The 18,541-nt window shown below is 41.9% G+C and overlaps 1 protein-coding gene across 3 annotated transcripts in view; it reads right to left on the bottom strand.

Moving 5' to 3' along the window:
• Nucleotides 1-10,744: 10,744 nt before the first annotated feature.
• Pdzrn4 (PDZ domain containing RING finger 4) overlaps nucleotides 10,745-18,541 on the bottom strand; it is a 375,018-nt gene continuing 367,221 nt past the window's right edge. For 2 of the 3 annotated variants that reach the window (NM_001164593.1, NM_001164594.1), the window contains one exon: nucleotides 10,753-13,076. In NM_001164593.1, the coding sequence (NP_001158065.1) occupies nucleotides 11,559-13,076 (1,518 nt within the window). In that variant the 3' untranslated portion in view covers nucleotides 10,753-11,558. Of the gene's footprint in view, nucleotides 13,077-18,541 lie in introns of all 3 variants that reach the window. The other variant, XM_030248560.1, reaches the window with a different exon arrangement.

Here is an 18,541-nt window from a genome sequence, read left to right as displayed (position 1 = left end):
ACTAAGAAGAAGGACAGTGGCTTTCCAGAGTGCTTCCTACCTTCTTGACACTCAGAAAACAAGAGAAAAGCATTAGATGGTCTACTTAGAGTTCCTGGATGACTTTTTCCAGTCTCTGAGTTCTGGTTTAAGATCTGAAGTGCTTTAGTGGCACCTGAAAAATCAGCAGCCTGAGGTCGAATCATTCACCTTTCCTTCTAGGACGGCTTTCTTGTCTTGAGACTATTTAATATAATAACACCATTCAGTCAATTCCCCAACCAGGCTCAGCAACATCTCCCCTCCCCTCCCCTCCCCTCCCCTCCCCTCCCCTCCCCTCCCTTCCCCTCCCCTCCCCTCCTATCCCTTCCCAGCCCCTCCCATCCCCTCCTTTCCTCACCTCTCCATACTCTTTTAAAGACCATCTTTAATTAAATAAAAACTTGAATACCATCCATACATTGTTGTTTTTAGCCTAAATGCTTTTCTTCCCTGAAAATGCCCAAATTTCAAATAGCCCGAGTTGTACGCAGCATGGATTTGATTCTATCTACTGCTACAATTCACTGTGTGAGCCTTCTTGACCAGGTTCTTGCCTAACTCCTCATGCTTCTTTTGACTTAAATTATACAGTATTTGCAGAAACAAGCCAGTGTATCTGCAGTGATTTCAGAGGCTTTCTCTCTGGAGTACCACAACAGCAAGTGTGCCCACTCTATATAGAAGCTCCTTGATTACAAAGCTCAGCATCGTCCACGTGGATGGATGATTTCTTCCTTTCTCCATCGTCTCTGTAAGTATGTACCCAAAGACTCAGCATCTCTTCTAGAGCACAGTCACAGGATAATATGAGAACCCAAAAGACAGGGAATCTTCTGGAGAAATGGAAGGTATAACTGGCAAAACTTAACTCCTAACATAGCAGTTCTCAACATTCCTGATGCTGCAGCCCTTTAATACAGCTCTTCATGTTGTGATAGCCCTAAACCATAAAATTATTTTGCTGCTAGTTCTTAATTTTTCTATGATTATTAATCTTAATGTTAATATCTGATATGTGGGAAATATATGACCACCCCTCAAAGGGGTTGTGACCCATAGGTTGAGAGCGGTTGTGGTGTCTTAACAGAAAGCTTACGTTGTTGCAGTTGTTAAGTGTTAGAAAGAGTTGTAGAATTATTTTTAAGGAATTATGACTTTTTGTTTTTGCACTTTCAAATGCCCTTTACTTGCCCCATAACAAAGGATATGACTACATCAAAACCAAAAAACCAACCAAACAAACAAAAAACAACAACAAACAAAAAAAAAACCCTCACTTCTGGCAAATTTCTAGACTATCAGACATCAAAGGGGCTTTGGAGGTTATTAGTTCAAATATTCTCATTTTGTGGATGAGAAAAGAGTTTGGGATGGTTGGAAACCAGAGACCTACCAGGAACTTGTCGATTAGGTAAGCTATGGCTGAAGGCTTCAAGGCCAGGGAGGCTGGCAGAGCTGGTGGGAACCCAAGTCCTTTTCCTGCTCCTTCCTCCTGCATCATCTAAACACTCAGCTTGAGAAAGGCTTCCTTTCACGTGCGTTTAGTCCATTTGCCCCAGACAACAAGCTTGTTAAAGATCCAACGAAAGCATCCAACACGGGGAACATTTCAGGATCTCAAACACAGTTTCTTCTCCTGACAGTTTGGTGCTGTTCGCCTCTGTGCATCTCACACAGTACATTTCAATCCCTATTGATTTGCTGATCGGTGTTCTGTTCCAAACGAAGCCTGAATGAGTTGACTTGACACAAATAGACACCAATGCTGTATTCACTGACCTTACCACAATGGAATATCTGCAAGGAACTGGTTTTTGTTTTTTAGCATGCTGGGTTAACTTTCCTCTCCCCTATTTTTACTGTCTTTCTAGATGCTTTAAAAATCTGAGACATTTGAGAGCTAACGATAGATAATGGACCCTGTACATAGGGTGAGTAGGAATTCTAAAGGCCCAGCATCATATGCTCCAGGCAAGTACAGATTCGTAGTAGAAGCCAGATGCTTAAAAAAAAAACCAACCAACCAAACAGACAAGACAGACAGACGACAGGCAGGCAGGCAGGCAGGCAGGCAGGCAGGCATCAGGATGGTCCAATATAGCACAAAGAACTATTTCACAGCATATCTGCTCTTTCATCAAAGTTGGACACAATGTCATGGGTGAACAACACTACCAAAGCCAACCCTCTAGCTCATAGACATCTGTTACGAGCTTCATCCTCCTCGGATGCTGCTCACTCTACATTGCACTTAGAATGAGGCAGCATTGCTCCACCTGGCTCAGTCCAAAATGGGAGCAAGCCCAAGTTTGGGTGTCTGTATCTAAGAGGCTCCAGATCAGCTCTGTAGCCTTTAACTTTCAGTTGGCCACATCTTTGGCTGCTGAAAGCTCTATGGGCTAAGTGAAGGATCCTCGCCCCTCACCCCCAGATAATTTCATGCAGGGAAGAAATGATGAGTTCTTTTCACTTGTATCATTAGACATTTGTTTTCCTGAAACTCCTGCTTGGATTTTAAGTCTTTCTCAACCCCTCTAGATGTAGCAGTTCACTATGTTAACTTTGTCCTCTAGGAACTGTGACAGACAAAATCTTGCCCTACTTGCCTTAACAGACCTGTTGTCATCAGTAAAACAATTTGACCATGGTATTTTTATTGGGGAAAGATTTTTTTTTAAAAGTCAATCTCTTTATTTATTATTGGTCTATTAGTGCTTAGTATATCTTGATTCAGTTATGGTTTACCATGTGTTAAGAAATTTGTCTAATTTTTTATATGTTCCAATAGTTGTTCAAAGTAATTCCTAATGATCCTTAAGATCTCTGTAGCATTAACTATAATGTCTCTTTATTTATCTCAAATTTTAACTGAGTCCCTCTCCTTTTTTTATTGGCTAGTCCAGCAAAAGATATATAAAACTTGCTTTACATAGTTTTGTTCTGTATTTGGTTTTGTTCTGATGTTAATTATTTTGTCCTTTATACTATTTGGGAGTTTGTTTTCTTCTTACAATTGTAGACCTTGAGGTATATTATCATATTATTCGAGCAAGGATATGAAGGTGAGGAGACTGTGTATGTTACCAGGATTGCACATGGTGGGTAGGCAACATGCTATCACTCCAGAGCCTTTAAATCTTTTTATTATCTGATGTAGGAAGTAATAAATATGAAATTCCAATGAATACTGCTTTTGATCCTTCTCATTGGAAACATGTGTTGTTCTATTCCTTCATCCATTATTATTAAAGAAATTTTTATCTTCCCCTCATCATTCTCAATAGATTTCTTAACAGCTATTCCCCTCCAATGGCTCCTACATTCTTTCCATTCCCTCTTTTATGGCATTCTTTCAGCCTTAGAAAGAGTGCTATAGATGTCCCACTCAGAGCCAAACACCCAATATTCACATGCTACCAATATTTGGACCGGTTATGAATGTCTGTATCAACTACCAGTCACTATAGGAGGAAGTTTCTCTGATGGAGGTTGGGGACCCCATCAATCAATAATGATAAACACAAGTGTTTAGAGGACAGTTAGACAACATTCTCACTTAGCAGAGTGCAATAGTAGGTTCCCCTTTAAGGCTTGTGACTGTCTTATCCACAAGCTTTTGATAGGTTTATACCACCAGCCATGAGTTCCTTCCTGTGTAATAGGCCTCAAAACCAACCAGAAGGTTATAGGTTATCTTCCTAATGTCATGTCACAATTGTACCTCTAGGTACATTCTGTCCGCAGGACATTATAGTAGTTCATATGGTTCAAAGTCTATTTCTCTATGTTCTATACCAAAGCCTGCGGTGTCCTCAGCAATAAGGTGTAACCATCTACTTTGTATAGCGCAGAGAATGGTCTATGATGGCCATGCCTTCAGTTTTAAATGAGTTTGCTTATTAAACATATAGCAAGCAAACGTTATAGAATGAAGAGCAACTGGAAGGTAGATAGAAGCAACAGATAGATAGTAAAACAATATTAAATCAGATACTCATAACAACAGAAATCAACTGGGGAAAACCTACTAAAGCAGTCAGCTAGAAATTACACACACACACGCACACACACACACACACACACACACACACCCCAGAAGAGAGTTAATTGGGTTTATAAACATCTGTCAGACACCAACTGAGGAAGCTGAGGCAGTCGGTTGTAGTTCTAGATTGAACATTCTCTCCACACTTGAGCTTATCCTTCTCTTTCCTGCTGTAGAAACTTTTATATCATTGTATAAATAATGACAGAATCTGCTGGAAACGGGCTACCATCTGGCTGTTTGGAAGGGCGTGGTTGTTTTTACTTTGGGCAATTTTGCTGTTCTCTGTTATTGGGGAAGGGGTGATCTCCAGAGAAGGAGCTTTGAGGACACTTTGAGACACACATGGTTGGGTTTGAAGTGGTGGGGAGCAAAACCATGCTTCTAAAGATACCTTCTCGGTGAACTCAAACTGCAGATGACAATTTACCAAAAGTAATGTACATTACACCATCTAGTTCTGGGTGACCAAGAACAATAGTATAGCCTGTGTTGTTCTATGGGCCTTTGGAGAGCCCTGGAGAACAGCCTGCGGGGAGACAACCCACATTTTGAAATGCTATTTGATCTATGTGATACTCACATATTGTTATAAGATAATTTTCGTTTACTTTCTTCTGTATGTAGGTCCCCTTCAGTGTATGTGGTAGGGCTACTTTGATGTCATAAACTAGTTCCATTTTTTACCAATCTTCGGTCTTTACTCCTCTTTTGATTCTGGATACAGGAGTCTTGTTTGGCAGCTATTTTCCTTCTGGGATTAGAATACATCATTTTCTGTCTTCTGGCTTGTAGGGTGTTTGTAGTGGAGGCATCTCTTGATGGAATTATTCTTCAATGTGTCTTAAGAGTATCCTCTCAAATTTCACAATGATGTCTTTGTCCTGTGCTTCGATTTTATATGCCATGATAAGATTCTTTTTTTGGTCACATGTATTTGGGGTTCAATGAGCCCCAGCTTGCTGCTGTCTGTGGAGTCCCCATGATGATAGAATCCCTCCACCGTTACTTTTACTAACTGGTTGTTTTCTTCTTCATCTCTTATGCTCTACCCTTTATTTCTAAGCCCTTGGATGCTCCTGGTGTTTGATCACTGAATGGCAGTGTCACAAAGTTACTGAGTGCTTTCTCTATCTTTTCTTTCTTTTCCTGTATTCCACCCCCCTCCCATGAATAAGAAATTTTAAAAGACCCATCTCTACTCTCAGATATTCTGTATTCCGTTTGATCTAATACATCCTCGGGCTCTCAAGTGAGTTTTTCATTTGATTTATTGAACTTTCAATTTCTCTATGGGTCTGTTTCAAAACATGCATTTTTTTTCTGTTGAATTTCACATTTATTTCCTGTATTTTATTCTCGATTTCAGCGAATGGTTTATCTTTAGTCACTTAGATCTTATTCACTGTCTTTGAAAAAAAAAACATTCTTTGAATTCTCTATCAGGCCTCTTATTCATCAAAACTTCTTTGCTGTTACCAGAAAGTTTTGATCTTTTGATGTTATCATATGACCCAATTAAAATATATTTTCTGTGTTCCTATGTTCAGATTTATATATGAAGTGGGTGAGATCTATCACTATCATTTTATGGTCTTCTGAGTAAGTGGATTGCTTCATGTTTCTGATGGCATGAGTGCATTAGGCAATGTTGGCATTATGTCCAGTTGGGCATGAAGCATAGTCTCTTGGTGTTTCTTTGCCAATGGATGGTGAGTACACTCTTTCTGCAGGCCATTCAAGAGTGAGTACATGGTAGTACTTCAGGCAGGCGTGAGGTGGACAGCCTTGTATGTGAAATCTATACTGCGTGTCTATACTTACACAGTGGCACAATTTCTAGTCCAGTGATAGGAGTATCTTAGGCACTGTTGACTGTTTTATTCATTGGCCTCTCTGAATTTGCTAATAGCACTAATACTGTGGGGCTGAAACGCTGTGTCTTTTTACCAGTAAATGGAAAGGTGATTCCTCTTGAGCGTCCATTAGCTGAGTAGGGTGATGGTTAGGTTTTTCTTTCTCTTACTCTTTTATGCTTAGTGTTCATAGAGGGACAAGGGCTGGCACTAGCAAAGTTTCTCATCAGACTGTCTTAGGCTGTGTGCCTGCAAGAGTTGGTAACAGTTGAGAGTTCCTGTGTTACTCAAAGCTCATCCCAGGATGCACCTGTGTGCAGCAACAATGAAATGGACTGGAAGCATCTTGGGATGGACTGTGTGCTCATCCTGTTACTGCCACATCTATGTGTGCGACTGGCCATCAGGTGAGCTCCCTATCCTGTGTCTTGAGGACAGCACCTCCTTGCCACTCTCCACTATGATGCTATTTTCTATAGCACAAGGCGTTCTGTAGATCTGATTCAGAGTTAAACTTCAATGCCAGGCTTGGTTTGTGAGGCATCCCCAATGTTCTCAGTGAATTAGAATGTCTGTTGGGTCCACAGGATGGGAATATTCAGGTTTCCCATCCCCAGAGAAGAGTGACTTGAGACAAGTTGTCCTGTCTTAGTGCCTGGCTTTGGCATGCTAGGACACCTATGGAAAAAAAATACAGCTTATTTATAAAACCAGGATGCATGTGCCAGAGAGTTGTGTAACTTTTCTGCAGCTAGGATCGTTAGTATCCACGTTGACAGCATTTTATGAATCTGCCCCGTTCAACACTTACCCCTGCAGAGGTAAGACACCTTCTCTTAGTCTGTGGAGCTGGGTATTTCATTTTCTCCTTGTACATTGCTGTCTCCTATCTCTGTATTTTATCATATTCTAGTTTCTCTTCTGCATACCTTCAGTGTTCTCCTGCAGTCGTTCCCGTCAAATGTAGCTGTGTAACTGTTGCTTTGCTTGGTAAGCTCTGGGTATTTCTACGAATCTGTAAGTGCCAAGGTCAAAAATTTCTAGGGAATTTTCTCTTTTTTTCTTGGAAGAAGTAAATTAGTCAACAAGTCTGATGTAATGTTTAGCTTTATTGAGAAATAATAGAAGTTATTCAGTTGTTATTATATATGTAGTTAATTGCATTGATAATGATTCACATAAGTAATGTATGGATTCATTACTAGAAAACAATAGAGCAAACATTTCACTACATATTCATTAAAATTTGAAGACTGTTAGTTTAAGGAGCCATCAGAAAAACCATTTACCAAAGGCTTAGGCTTCTCAAAGCATGAATTGGAAACGTCATAGAGAGTAGTAAGAGAAAGGGTAGAAAGATACAGACATCCTTAAATAAGAGTCACAAGAACTCAGATTTTAAAGGTATCCAAGTACACTGAGGAAAATGGAGCAGATGTTGCTGCTACAGGCAGGATAGGATAGAGAGACCAAGCTCAGGCCTGAGTCACCAGTCGTGGGGCAATGACATTCTAGTCTCTGGAAGTCTTGAGATCACTGGATGCAATCTATGCACTTCGTAAAAGAAATGATAGAGCTTAATTAATGAGCAGGTAAGGTGGCAAGAGAACAAGTAAATGGCACTGCCTTAACGAAGAATATGAGGCAGAGAGCCAGTGCTCACAAAAGGCAAAAACCAAACCAAAGCAAAACAAACAGCAGTACGTGGTTCAAGTCAAGATGTAGCTACCTACTGAAAGTTAATGTTGAATGCACAGCAGGTGTTCATAAAAGGACAGCAAGGAAAACTAGGAGAGGAACAGTATAGCCTTCTTCCTGGACATGATGAAGAAATAGCCTTTGTGTCTAGACTCTTTTTACCTCCTTAGGTCCCTGTCATTTGGATTCTAATACTAATCCTGTCATAACAACATAAAAAAAAACAAACAAAAAACAATTTCAAGATAAGCCGAAGTAAAATATTTCCACCTTTATATCTAGGCATTTCCTTTGAACTGAAATAAAATATTTCACATATTTCTAAGAAAATATTTAGTGGACAACAGATTTATTATTTATACACTAAAAACAAGCTTATCACAAAGCTTGATTATACACATAGAGCATGACACTTTTCAGATTTTCACCAAATTTTGTGGGAGGTATCTCAACCCGTAGAAGTATATAAACACAGATGTGAAAATGTATCACAGTTTTAGAAATCTGGTAAGCATACTTGACTTTATTAAAAGGAAAATGAAATGGGTCATTTGCAAAATAGTAAATTCTTAGAAATGTGAAGGTGTTTCTTCTAGAAAATGTGCATGTTGGTTCATACATGCAGAAGAGAAGGATCAGCCATAGATAGATCTGAATTGGAAAGAATTGAAATCAGGATAGTGAAGTGTTTATATAGGAAACCATGAGATAAAACTGAACTCTAGAACTGGGCACTGGCTTAGTAGGCTGCTTACCTAATATTTGCAAGCTCTCAGCACTACAAAAGAAAGAAAAAAAGAATCACTGGAGTATACATGGAATAGTTTAGCAAGTCCATTCACCATGGCTAGAACTAAGAACCATGAAAGCCTTCAGTTGCCTTACTTATCACTTTTTCTAAATTTGTGGCCAGCTTTTAATTCTAGGCAAGTAAAATGAGTTTATTTTCCTATGTGTAATAGTCCTTCAAAAAGATACAATCATGGAAGAAGAAGACAAGTAGAAGAAGAGGGAGAGGGAGGGGGAGGGGAAAAAGAAGAAGGAGGAGGAGGAGGAGGAGGAGGAGGAGGAGGAGGAGGGGAGGAGGAGGAGGAAGAGGAGGAGGAGGAGGAGGAGGAAGAAGAAGAAGAAGAAGAAGAAGAAGAAGAAGAAGAAGAAGAAGAAGAAGAAGAAGAAGAAGAAGAAGAAGAAGAAACAACAACAACAGCAACTGTAGCAAACAGACCAATATATAGGGTTGTCCTAGTTAGCATCACTTGCCAACTTGACACAATCTCAGTCTAATTCTTAATTCTTTTTATCTGGTTGGTCTGTGGGCATAGTCTTTGACAGATTGTCTTGACTGATAATGATAATTCATGTAGGAGGTCCAAGCCCACTGTGGGTGGTACAATTCCCTGAGCAAGTGGTCCAGGGTTGTATAAGGAAACAAGCTGAGTAAGCCAGAGAGCAAGGCAGCAAGCAAGTTACTTCATAGACTTCCCTCAATGATGGGCTGTGACTTGGAAGTGAATGATGAAATAAACCCTTTCATCTCCCACGGTTCTCTTGGTCAGAGTGTTTTATAACAGCAATGGAATAAAAGCAACAGATCAAAGAGGAAAATGCAGATTTGTAAAGTAATTTAGGGTAAATAGTATTCGTTATTATTCAAATGGAATTAAACCACGGGATTCAAGATTGTCAATTCATGACCATCCAGAGACTGTCCCACCCAGGGAACCATCCCATAAACAACCACCAAAACCAGACACTATTGCATATGCTAGCAAGATTTTGCTGACAGGGCCCTGATATAGCTGTCTCTTGTGAGGCTATGCCAGTGCCTGGCAAATACAGAAGTGGGTGCTCACTGTCATCTATAAGATGGAACATAGGGCCCCCAGTGAAGGAGCTAGAGAAATTACCCAAGGAGCTGAAGGGGTCTGCAACCCTATAGGAGAAACAACAATATGAACTAATCAGTACCCCCAGAGCTCGTGTCTCTAGCTGCATATGTAGATGGCCTAGTTGCCCATCATTGGGAGGAGAGGCCCTTGGTCTTGCGAAGATTATATATAGGCCCCAGTACAGGGGAATGCCAGGGCCAGGAAGCAGGAGTGGGTGGGTTGGGGAGCAGGGCAGGGGGAGGATATTGGGGACTTTCAGGATAGCATTTGAAATGTAAATGAAGACAAAATCTAATAAAAATTGTTTTTGAAAAAAAAAGACTGTCCCTTCATGAATCTAAACTCTATGAAGGGAGAAAATGCTTATGATTTAATTATGAATAAATTGCCAAGAAAAAAATGGGCATACCAGTATATGCTAAGGAGCTAAGAAAATGTTTCCTCCCCAAACTCTTGTCTGTTGTTTCATTCTAATAAGGTCTAAGATTAGTTTCAGAAACCTTGGGAAAGTAACAGGTACTAACTTCAATGAGAACTGGCAGGATAGGTGACCTGGGCAAGCTACAGGGAGATATGAGTATAGTGCTGGGGCCTGTGACTGATTGGAGAGCTAATAGGTTCTGTACATAGCTACTGTAGGCTTTCATACAGGACACTAGCTTCATAGTTAGGTGCATGTCCTCATTATGACAAACAATCTGCTGGGTTAAATGAAATTTTACATACATAGTTAACAATGCCTTCTATTCTGTAGGCGTTAGGGGTGACACATGGGGTGGCTAAATGTTTAAGCAATGAAAAGCTAGATTAATAGAAATCTGACTAGCCAGTTAACAATATACCCTTTAATAAAGACATATAAGGCATTTAATTGAATATGCTGAAAATTACTGCAAAGATGGATGGCTTCCCAAAACGCACTTTTAGATGATCAAATACACCTGCTGTTTTGTAGACTGGATTGTGTCCTACAAAAATCGAATGATTTAGCAGTGTCCAAAGCTGTGAGTGGTGAGTTCCTGTTGCTGAAGCCTCTCAGAGCATATGAGTTGTAGAGGTAAGCAGACATGTCAAGAGAAGACCCTTCATTAATATTCTTCTGGAAGCTCACCTGTGAGAGGCAGGCTAGAGGCTCATGAGGGGTAATTTAGCATCATCGAAATACTGCGTTTATTATCTAATTTGCTCCCAGTAGGAATACGTGGTTTAGAAGATGTGACACAATGACCTAGAAGCAATGTTTCGAAACAACTTTATTGGAAAAGGAAAAAGGTGATAGAAAAACTGCACAATTTATAAATTCACAATTAAGAGTCTTCTAATAGTACACATACAACCAAACATGTTAACCACCGTGGGCAAAGAAAATAACAGTCCTTGGTTAACTTTTCATAAGGATAATCAATAATTTATTTATTTTTTTTATTGTCACAAATTACCACAATTATCTAGCTACATGACCAGTGTCACTACATATCACGGGAAGATTGTCCACCCACACTTTACTGAGACAAAGACAATTGCCATTTATGTGTTAAATGTACAGGAAGATGTTCAAGGGGTGCTGCTTCATGTATAAGACAAGATACGGCATGTGGTTTAGTAGTAGATCTGATTTAGCATACACTGTGCCAGGAGGTAAAGCATAGACATGTTTTGGCATTGAACTATTAAAATAGGAAATAAGAAAATTAGAGAAATAAATCCAGATTTTTAACTTACAATAGATACATTAAAATAGGGAATTAATTAGGTCCTTAGTTTTTTTGTTCATTTTTTCTTTCCTTTTGTTTTTTCATTGTTTTCTTTTTTTTTCTATAAATGTGTGCTATGAATATATCACAAGTTAAGGAAAGATATTAGCCAAAGAAGGTACCAGCCTATGAAAAACAAATTAAAAAGTACCAGGTATTTTTTTTTTTTTTGCTTACAAAAAATTTGAACTGTAAAGTCACAAAATATATATAAAAATGCCACATTGAACGAGGCAATGATACTCTACCGAAACTGGTAGCGTGCTCTCTAAGCCAGTTGTCCCCATGTGTCTGGTCATACGGTGGTCACCGACAGAAAGGCATTATGGACCCTAGTGCCATCTGGGGATTTGGCCCCATGAGTCATCAGTTCTTGGATTGTCATCCAGTTATCCAAAATTTTCTTGTTTCTTTTTTTCATCATCTTTTTGTGGCTCAGTTCGATGATGCTCAGCTCCTTCTTGCCTTCGCCGCTGCTCTGTGGGCTCTCTTTGAGGCTCTCCAGCCGACTCCGCATCATGAACTCCCGGCGCCGCCTTTGCTCCTTGGCCCGGACCAGGTGTTGCTTTCTCTCCTCCTTGCTCCAGTAGCGCCCCATTTTCATCTCACTCATGGTGTCGTCGTCTGTGGTCATGCCACTCCGCTCCTCCTTGATCTTTAAGGCACGTTCCTTCAGAAGTCGGTCTCTCACTGGCCTCTTGGTGATGTACCGGGTCCCATCACTCCTAATTTTTACCTTCCATTCCATCTTGGGCTCCGAGCCCCTTTGTGATTCCTTGCACATGCTCACCAAGCTGAGCTGACTCTGGGCATACTCCACAGCCGATTTCTGTTGAATTAACTGCATGTAGCTTTGATAATGCCGGGCATGCGCCGGAATGTTGGCATATCTGTAGGAGGAGCTGTGATAAGGAGAGAGGTATGGAGGATGCTCACTGACTGTGTGCTCCTGGTCCAGAAGCTGGCTGCTTTCTAGACCCTTCTCCAGGCTTTCGACGCTGCAACCTTCATCGGTGGCTTTGACTTTGGTAGATGTGTATTCCCTGGTGCTCTGTCTGGGAGGGGACTGATGGGCTGTCATCATGCTTCTCAGATTTTTCTTATTGGTGAGGTTGATCATTCTTGGAAGGGAACTGTCCGGGGACCTGTCTACAGTCAGCGGAGTGCTTCTGCAGCTCTCTGCCGTATTGTACGCACTCGAGCTGTCCTTGTCTGACTTTTCTGGGTGTTCCATGATGTCATCCAGTTTCCCCCGTTGCACATCCAGGCTGGTGTTGTAATTTCGGAATCCCCCATCATGCAATGCCCAGATGTCTCCGTATTGGTCCGTCACTTTCTGGAGCCTGTGGGCCTGCATGATGTTCTGGCACTCTAGCTCAATGTTTCGCAGCTCCTCGTTAAGCAGCTGCAGCTCGTGCTCCACCCCATCCTGTTCCCCTCGATTGCACTCGATGGTACTGCTTGAGTAGTACAGGTCGTAATCTCCGTGGTTTCGAATCTTAAGCTCCAACAGCTGCTGGAAGCCTTCACACACCTCCTGGTTGCTGGCACAGTCGGAGTCTAAGCACTCACCCCCAGCACAACTCTCACTGCATTGATGCTCAAGGCTCCCTAGCGTGTCTTGGCTCTTCCCCAGCTCTCTCTTGCTCTTCAGGGTGGTGCTGTGGGGCTCCTCCACTGCGTTCTCCTGCTCTGAGCTCTCATCATTCCGCAAGCTCTCATCCGTGCGCCCCACGCCACTGTCCTTCTCCTGGTTGTTGGAAGAGGAGGTGGCCGTGTCTGTTGTGCCTTCTTCTTCCTCCTGTTTTTTTGGCTGAGAAAACAGAACACAAGATATTATTTTTGGAAAGCACTGGCTGTTGTAAACTTGCTTGAAGAACAATGTTTTGTGGCCTAGGGTGGAGTTCCTAGAACCGGCTCTAGCTGTTGTTTGCATAGGAATTTTAGAAATATAGACAATTAGTTCACAACAGCCTTGTGTGTAGCATAACAGAGGAAATACGTTTCATTATAGCTGTAACACTTGCTGGGTATAAATGAGACAGAGAACCTGGTAATGAAGGATCTCTCCATTCAGCTTTTCTCTTTGGGAAACCTGGGTAAAGGATATATACAAAGTGACAACTTCTCAGGTGAAAGCACTCCCAAGAGTCGTGAAGACAAAGTATCCACATCTTCTTCAACAATTTGTAGGTCTAATGCTTAAGTAACTATTGCTGATTCTAAACTTTCTTTAAAGGAAGTAGAATAAGGCAGAAATGACCACTTATACACTACTGATGTGTTATTGATCTATTTAGTGATCTACCAAAGGCACCGCTTGTACTGCCCATTTACCAACCACAACTTTACTCGTGACCTGAAACAGCATGACTTGGAAAGGCAACTGAAAACAATTACCTGTCGCCACTAACAACCTGCTGACTGCCCTGTATGCTTCTGTAAAAATCTTTTTTGGTTGCCCACCCCACATTGTGGTTTTAGGGTATAAAATGAAAATACTAACTGGACCGTCCAGTGACATCTCCTTTTATCACTCCAAGCATTGGTGGCAGAATGCTTATTTCAGAAGGACGCCCACCACATAAATCAGGGGGTGGGGGTCTTTACGGACAGGAGTGTGCAGAATATATTAAGGCTGCTATATCACAAAACAGCAGGTCCATGTTAGGATGCTGTGCTGGAACTGCAAACCTCCATCTCTCTCTGTAGAGGAGGATGCCCCACACCACACAGGTCTAGGCTGTGAGTAGGCTGAAGGCAAAGCTCTCCTCCTATGGTCCACATTACTTATGGTCAGCATGTTGTGTTCCTGGATACATGGCCACAGTGCATCTCCTTCCACATCATCCATCTCAGAAGCAAGAACAATGTCCCAGAGCTGGACCATGCACAAAGTATTCTTAGCCACTAATTGCCTGCACAGGGGAGATTTAGTCGGGGGCAGGTGGAATTGGTTAAGGTCATATGTTTAATCTGGGCCACACTTTCTGCTGGAGACCTACATAAGGACATCGGAAGAAGGAAGATTCACTCTCTCTTCTTCGCCTGCTTGCCTTGTGGGACTGAGCAACTGCTAGATCCTTGGACTTCCATTCACAGCTGCTGGTGACCATTGTTGGGGAGTTGGACTATAGACTGTAAGTTATCAACAAATTCCCTCACTATATAGAGACTACCCATAAGTTCTGTGATTCTAGAGAACCCTGACTAATACAGAAATTGGTATACATCCGGACATATGTTCATTAAATAACCACATTCTTCGGCAATCGTCCCTGTGGTGTGGAGCCAGCTTAAGAACAGACATGAGCAGGAGCAGTCAGACTGACTTGTGAATGACGCCATAAACTCAAGCTCCTGTGAAGAATACGACCTCCCTTTCCTCAAAAGGAAACTTGTGAGTTGTGAAGAAGCATGCTCTGTAGCCCTTTAGGAGGGCGCAACTCCGGCTCTGTAGCCCTTTAGGAGGGCGCAACTCCGGCTCTGTAGCCCTTTAGGAGGGCGCAACTCTGGCTCTGTAGACCTTTAGGAGGGCACAACTCTGGCTCTGTAGACCTTTAGGAGGGCACAACTCCGCTCTGTAGCCCTTTAGGAGGGCGCAACTCCGACTCTGTAGCCCTTTAGGAGGGCGCAACTCCGGCTCTGTAGCCCTTTAGGAGGGCACAACTCCGGCTCTGTAGCCCTTTAGGAGGGCGCAACTCCGGCTCTGTAGCCCTTTAGGAGGGCGCAACTCCGGCTCTGTAGCCCTTTAGGAGGGCGCAACTCTGGCTCTGTAGACCTTTAGGAGGGCACAACTCTGGCTCTGTAGACCTTTAGGAGGGCACAACTCCGCTCTGTAGCCCTTTAGGAGGGTGCAACTCCGACTCTGTAGCCCTTTAGGAGGGCGCAACTCCGGCTCTGTAGCCCTTTAGGAGGGCGCAACTCCGGCTCTGTAGCCCTTTAGGAGGGCGCAACTCCGGCTCTGTAGACCTTTAGGAGGGCGCAACTCCGGCTCTGTAGCCCTTTAGGAGGGCGCAACTCCGGCTCTGTAGCCCTTTAGGAGGGCGCAACTCCGGCTCTGTAGCCCTTTAGGAGGGCGCAACTCTGGCTCTGTAGCCCTTTAGGAGGGCACAACTCTGGCTCTGTAGCCCTTTAGGAGGGTGCAACTCTGGCTGGCTGGCCATATGATCTGATGCCAGTCTGAAATGCTCAGATGCCCGAACCTGTACCTCCATAGTAGGACTGCCTACCCTCCATGTCTTCTTCATTTTGCAAGAGGAAACGTCTCTGCATGAGTAGACATAGGCGTCTCTGCATGAGACCTTGGCCTTTCTTCCTGGTATAGGGGTATAAGCTAAGTCTTTGCTTAAGGGCTGACAGACTTCTGGGGATGCAGCAATCCCTTCAGGGGTTCTGGGCTCTTCCTGCCTTTGGAGAATGGGTGTAGTAGCAGAATCATAAGGTTCCATTTGGGGACACTGGATAGCTGTTTGGCCTGATCCAGTCTGGACATGGATTGTTGTTTAATTGCTTTTTGTTTCCCCCTACCTATTAATTTTTTCCCCCTGGATTTTGTGAATCCATGTTGGTGACAATTGGTTTGTTAGAGGCTGAGGGATTTTGTGGCTATAGCAAGACTCTTCTGAAAACTTTCTGTATACAAGGGACTCTGGTTCTGAAGAAGCAAACACTCCCTCCAGCCTACCCTGGATACCCCGGATGACAAGGCCCCCCCGGGGGGTTTGCTAGGACAACTTACTATAGTAACACATGGAAAGGCCTCAGAAGAACATACCCCACTCCTGGTTTAGAAGGATCTTGGCTCATTTAGAAGGTGTCATTGAGAGTGGTCAGCTCTTAGCCTGAGCCACCCATACTTCTTGGGCGTTCAGGGTATTCTGAGACACTAGTAGGGGTGTCTGGCAGATTGGTGATTCTGGGAGATAATGTCCCTTAAGCAGCACATCTGGCTTGAAACATTTCCTGAGGAGTGACTTGTCCTTCAGCTACCAGATAACCCTCTCATAAAAGGGGCCCCAGACATGCAATGGACAGAGATGAGTTTAATCCCATGAAGGTGAATTGCCCCTAGAATTCCTCAGACTGACAATGGTAGAAGTGGAGTGCTTCCATCTCTCCTTGGTGACAGGAGGTGTTCTTTTATGTTTTTTTTTCCATAACTAACTTTATGCCAGTGCCTGATGGCCTTTCTATGGTGAATCTTTGACTCTGTGAGTGTAGTTTTTATGACTGGCATGGCTCCTTTAAATTTTTCTTGTGGTCCTCTTTCAGACAGTTCTTAAACAGCAGGCAGTGAGCTAGCGCATAAAGATCTTTAGCCCTTTAAGTTCTTGCTCTGCTAATTTTAAATCTGTTGATTATTCCAAGCTATGTGTAAGATTGCTATTTCAGCTAGGTCTAGCTAACAGGGACATGGCTGAGAGTGAATCCATAGACACATTGGAAACTAAGACCAGGAAAAACAAGCGAGCAAGCAAACAAACAAGAAACAACAAAACCAAGGCCAACCAACTCAAACCACCACCACCAACAATAACAACAACAACAACAACAACAACAACAAAAAACCCAAAAAACAACAAAACAAAACAAACAAAAAACCAACCCTCTATTAGGTGCTGTGGACCTGGCTTCATCTGAAAGCCCATCTGAAGACTGTAGAAGACTTGATAATACAAACCTTAAGATTAGATGGCCTTGACTTTTCTATTGGCTCACGAATACAAGTCGGTTTTAACTTTCTTTTTTTATAGCCTGGCAGTTTGTATTGTAGTCTCCTGACTAGCTGAAAAATAGACAAACTTTGTGTATGTGTGTTTCTGTATATTCTGTTGTATACACATTATATTGTATGTGTTTATATGACGGGATGAAGGAATTCTCTTCAAACTGTTTCAGTTACATGAACAGATGCATAAATTAAGACTTTCACATTTAAAAAGGTGCCTGTTTGTTCAAATCATTGATATACAGTGTGCTTGGGTGTGCTGGCCAGGTAGGGTTATATTTATTATCACTAGATATAAATTATGAGAGTTGTGTCTAAATATATAAACATTTGTAACATTCTTAAATATTAGTTAATACACTTAAGCTTGTTAAATTCTGTGAAAATAAAGGATTATTCTGCAGGGTTATGAATGTACTTTCTCCCATCTTTTGGCATATGGCATTGAAAGCTTGATGTCTCCTGGGGTTTGCTAAGGTTATTGCCATTCAAAAGTATAACTAACATGTGCAATTCTATATACAAAGAGCACAAAACGAAGAAGTTAAGATATCTTTTGACAAAAAACCAAAACAAAACAAAACAGAAAACAATGTTTATAGATAAGAAGTAATTTTGTATGCTATGACTAACCCAGGATGAAAAGGAAGAAATGAAAGAAGGAAAGGAAGGAAGGAAAGAAGGAAAGGAAGGAAGGAAAGAAGAAAAGAAGGAAGGAAGGAAGGAAGGGAGGGAGGGAGGGAGGAAAGGTAAGGAAAGGAAAGGAAAGGAAAGGAAAGGAAAGGAAAGGAAAGGGGAAAGGGAAAGGGGAAAGGGAAAGGGAAAGGGAAAGGGAAAGGGAAAGGAAAGGAAAGGCAGGCAGGCAGGCAGGCAGGAAGGAAAGGAAGGAAAGGAAGGAAGAAAGGAAGGAAGGAAGGAAGGAAGGAAGGAAGGAAGGAGGGAAGGGAGGGAGGGAGGGAAGGAAGGGTGGAAGGAAAGGAAGGAAGGAAAGGAAGGGAGGGAAGGAAGGAAAGGAAGGAAGGAAGGAAGGAAGGATGGAAGGAAAGGAAGAAAGAAAAGGAAGGAAGGAGAGCTGAACAAGTCAGACAGGCTTTGAGCAGTCACGGAGAATCTGTAGATGGCAAATCTTACAAGACAAATAAACTATCATGTGTTGCCAGTGAGCTATAATTAGAAAGAGATTGTTTATATTTGTCCAAACTCAAGCATTAACACACTGATATCAAACCAGAATCTCAATGCTCTACGTCTAAAGCAACTAGGCACTCTTAAATTATTCTTATTCTTACTTATTCTTAGCAAAATTTATGTTAGGCAGTTCTAATATTTTGCTACCAATCAGGACTATTATTTTAAAATGCTGTATGCAGTGAGAGTAACTACTTTTTTGGTCAGCTGCTAATTCTTACCAAAGTTGTACCAGTTTCCATGGTTACTGTTGTCTTTAGTCATCTACATTTTTGCTTCTTCACCAAAGTAGTTGAACACAAGTACATGAAAAAGAGTCTAAGTCGTTCTTCTTACTGTTAATTCAAGTTATAATTTTT

Source organism: Mus musculus, chromosome 15 (assembly GCF_000001635.26).
Source record: "Mus musculus strain C57BL/6J chromosome 15, GRCm38.p6 C57BL/6J".
In the NCBI taxonomy this organism is placed as follows: Eukaryota; Metazoa; Chordata; class Mammalia; order Rodentia; family Muridae; genus Mus; species Mus musculus.
The sequence above is the reverse complement of the archived record's forward strand: the minus strand, read 5'-3'. Positions and strand labels throughout refer to the sequence as shown.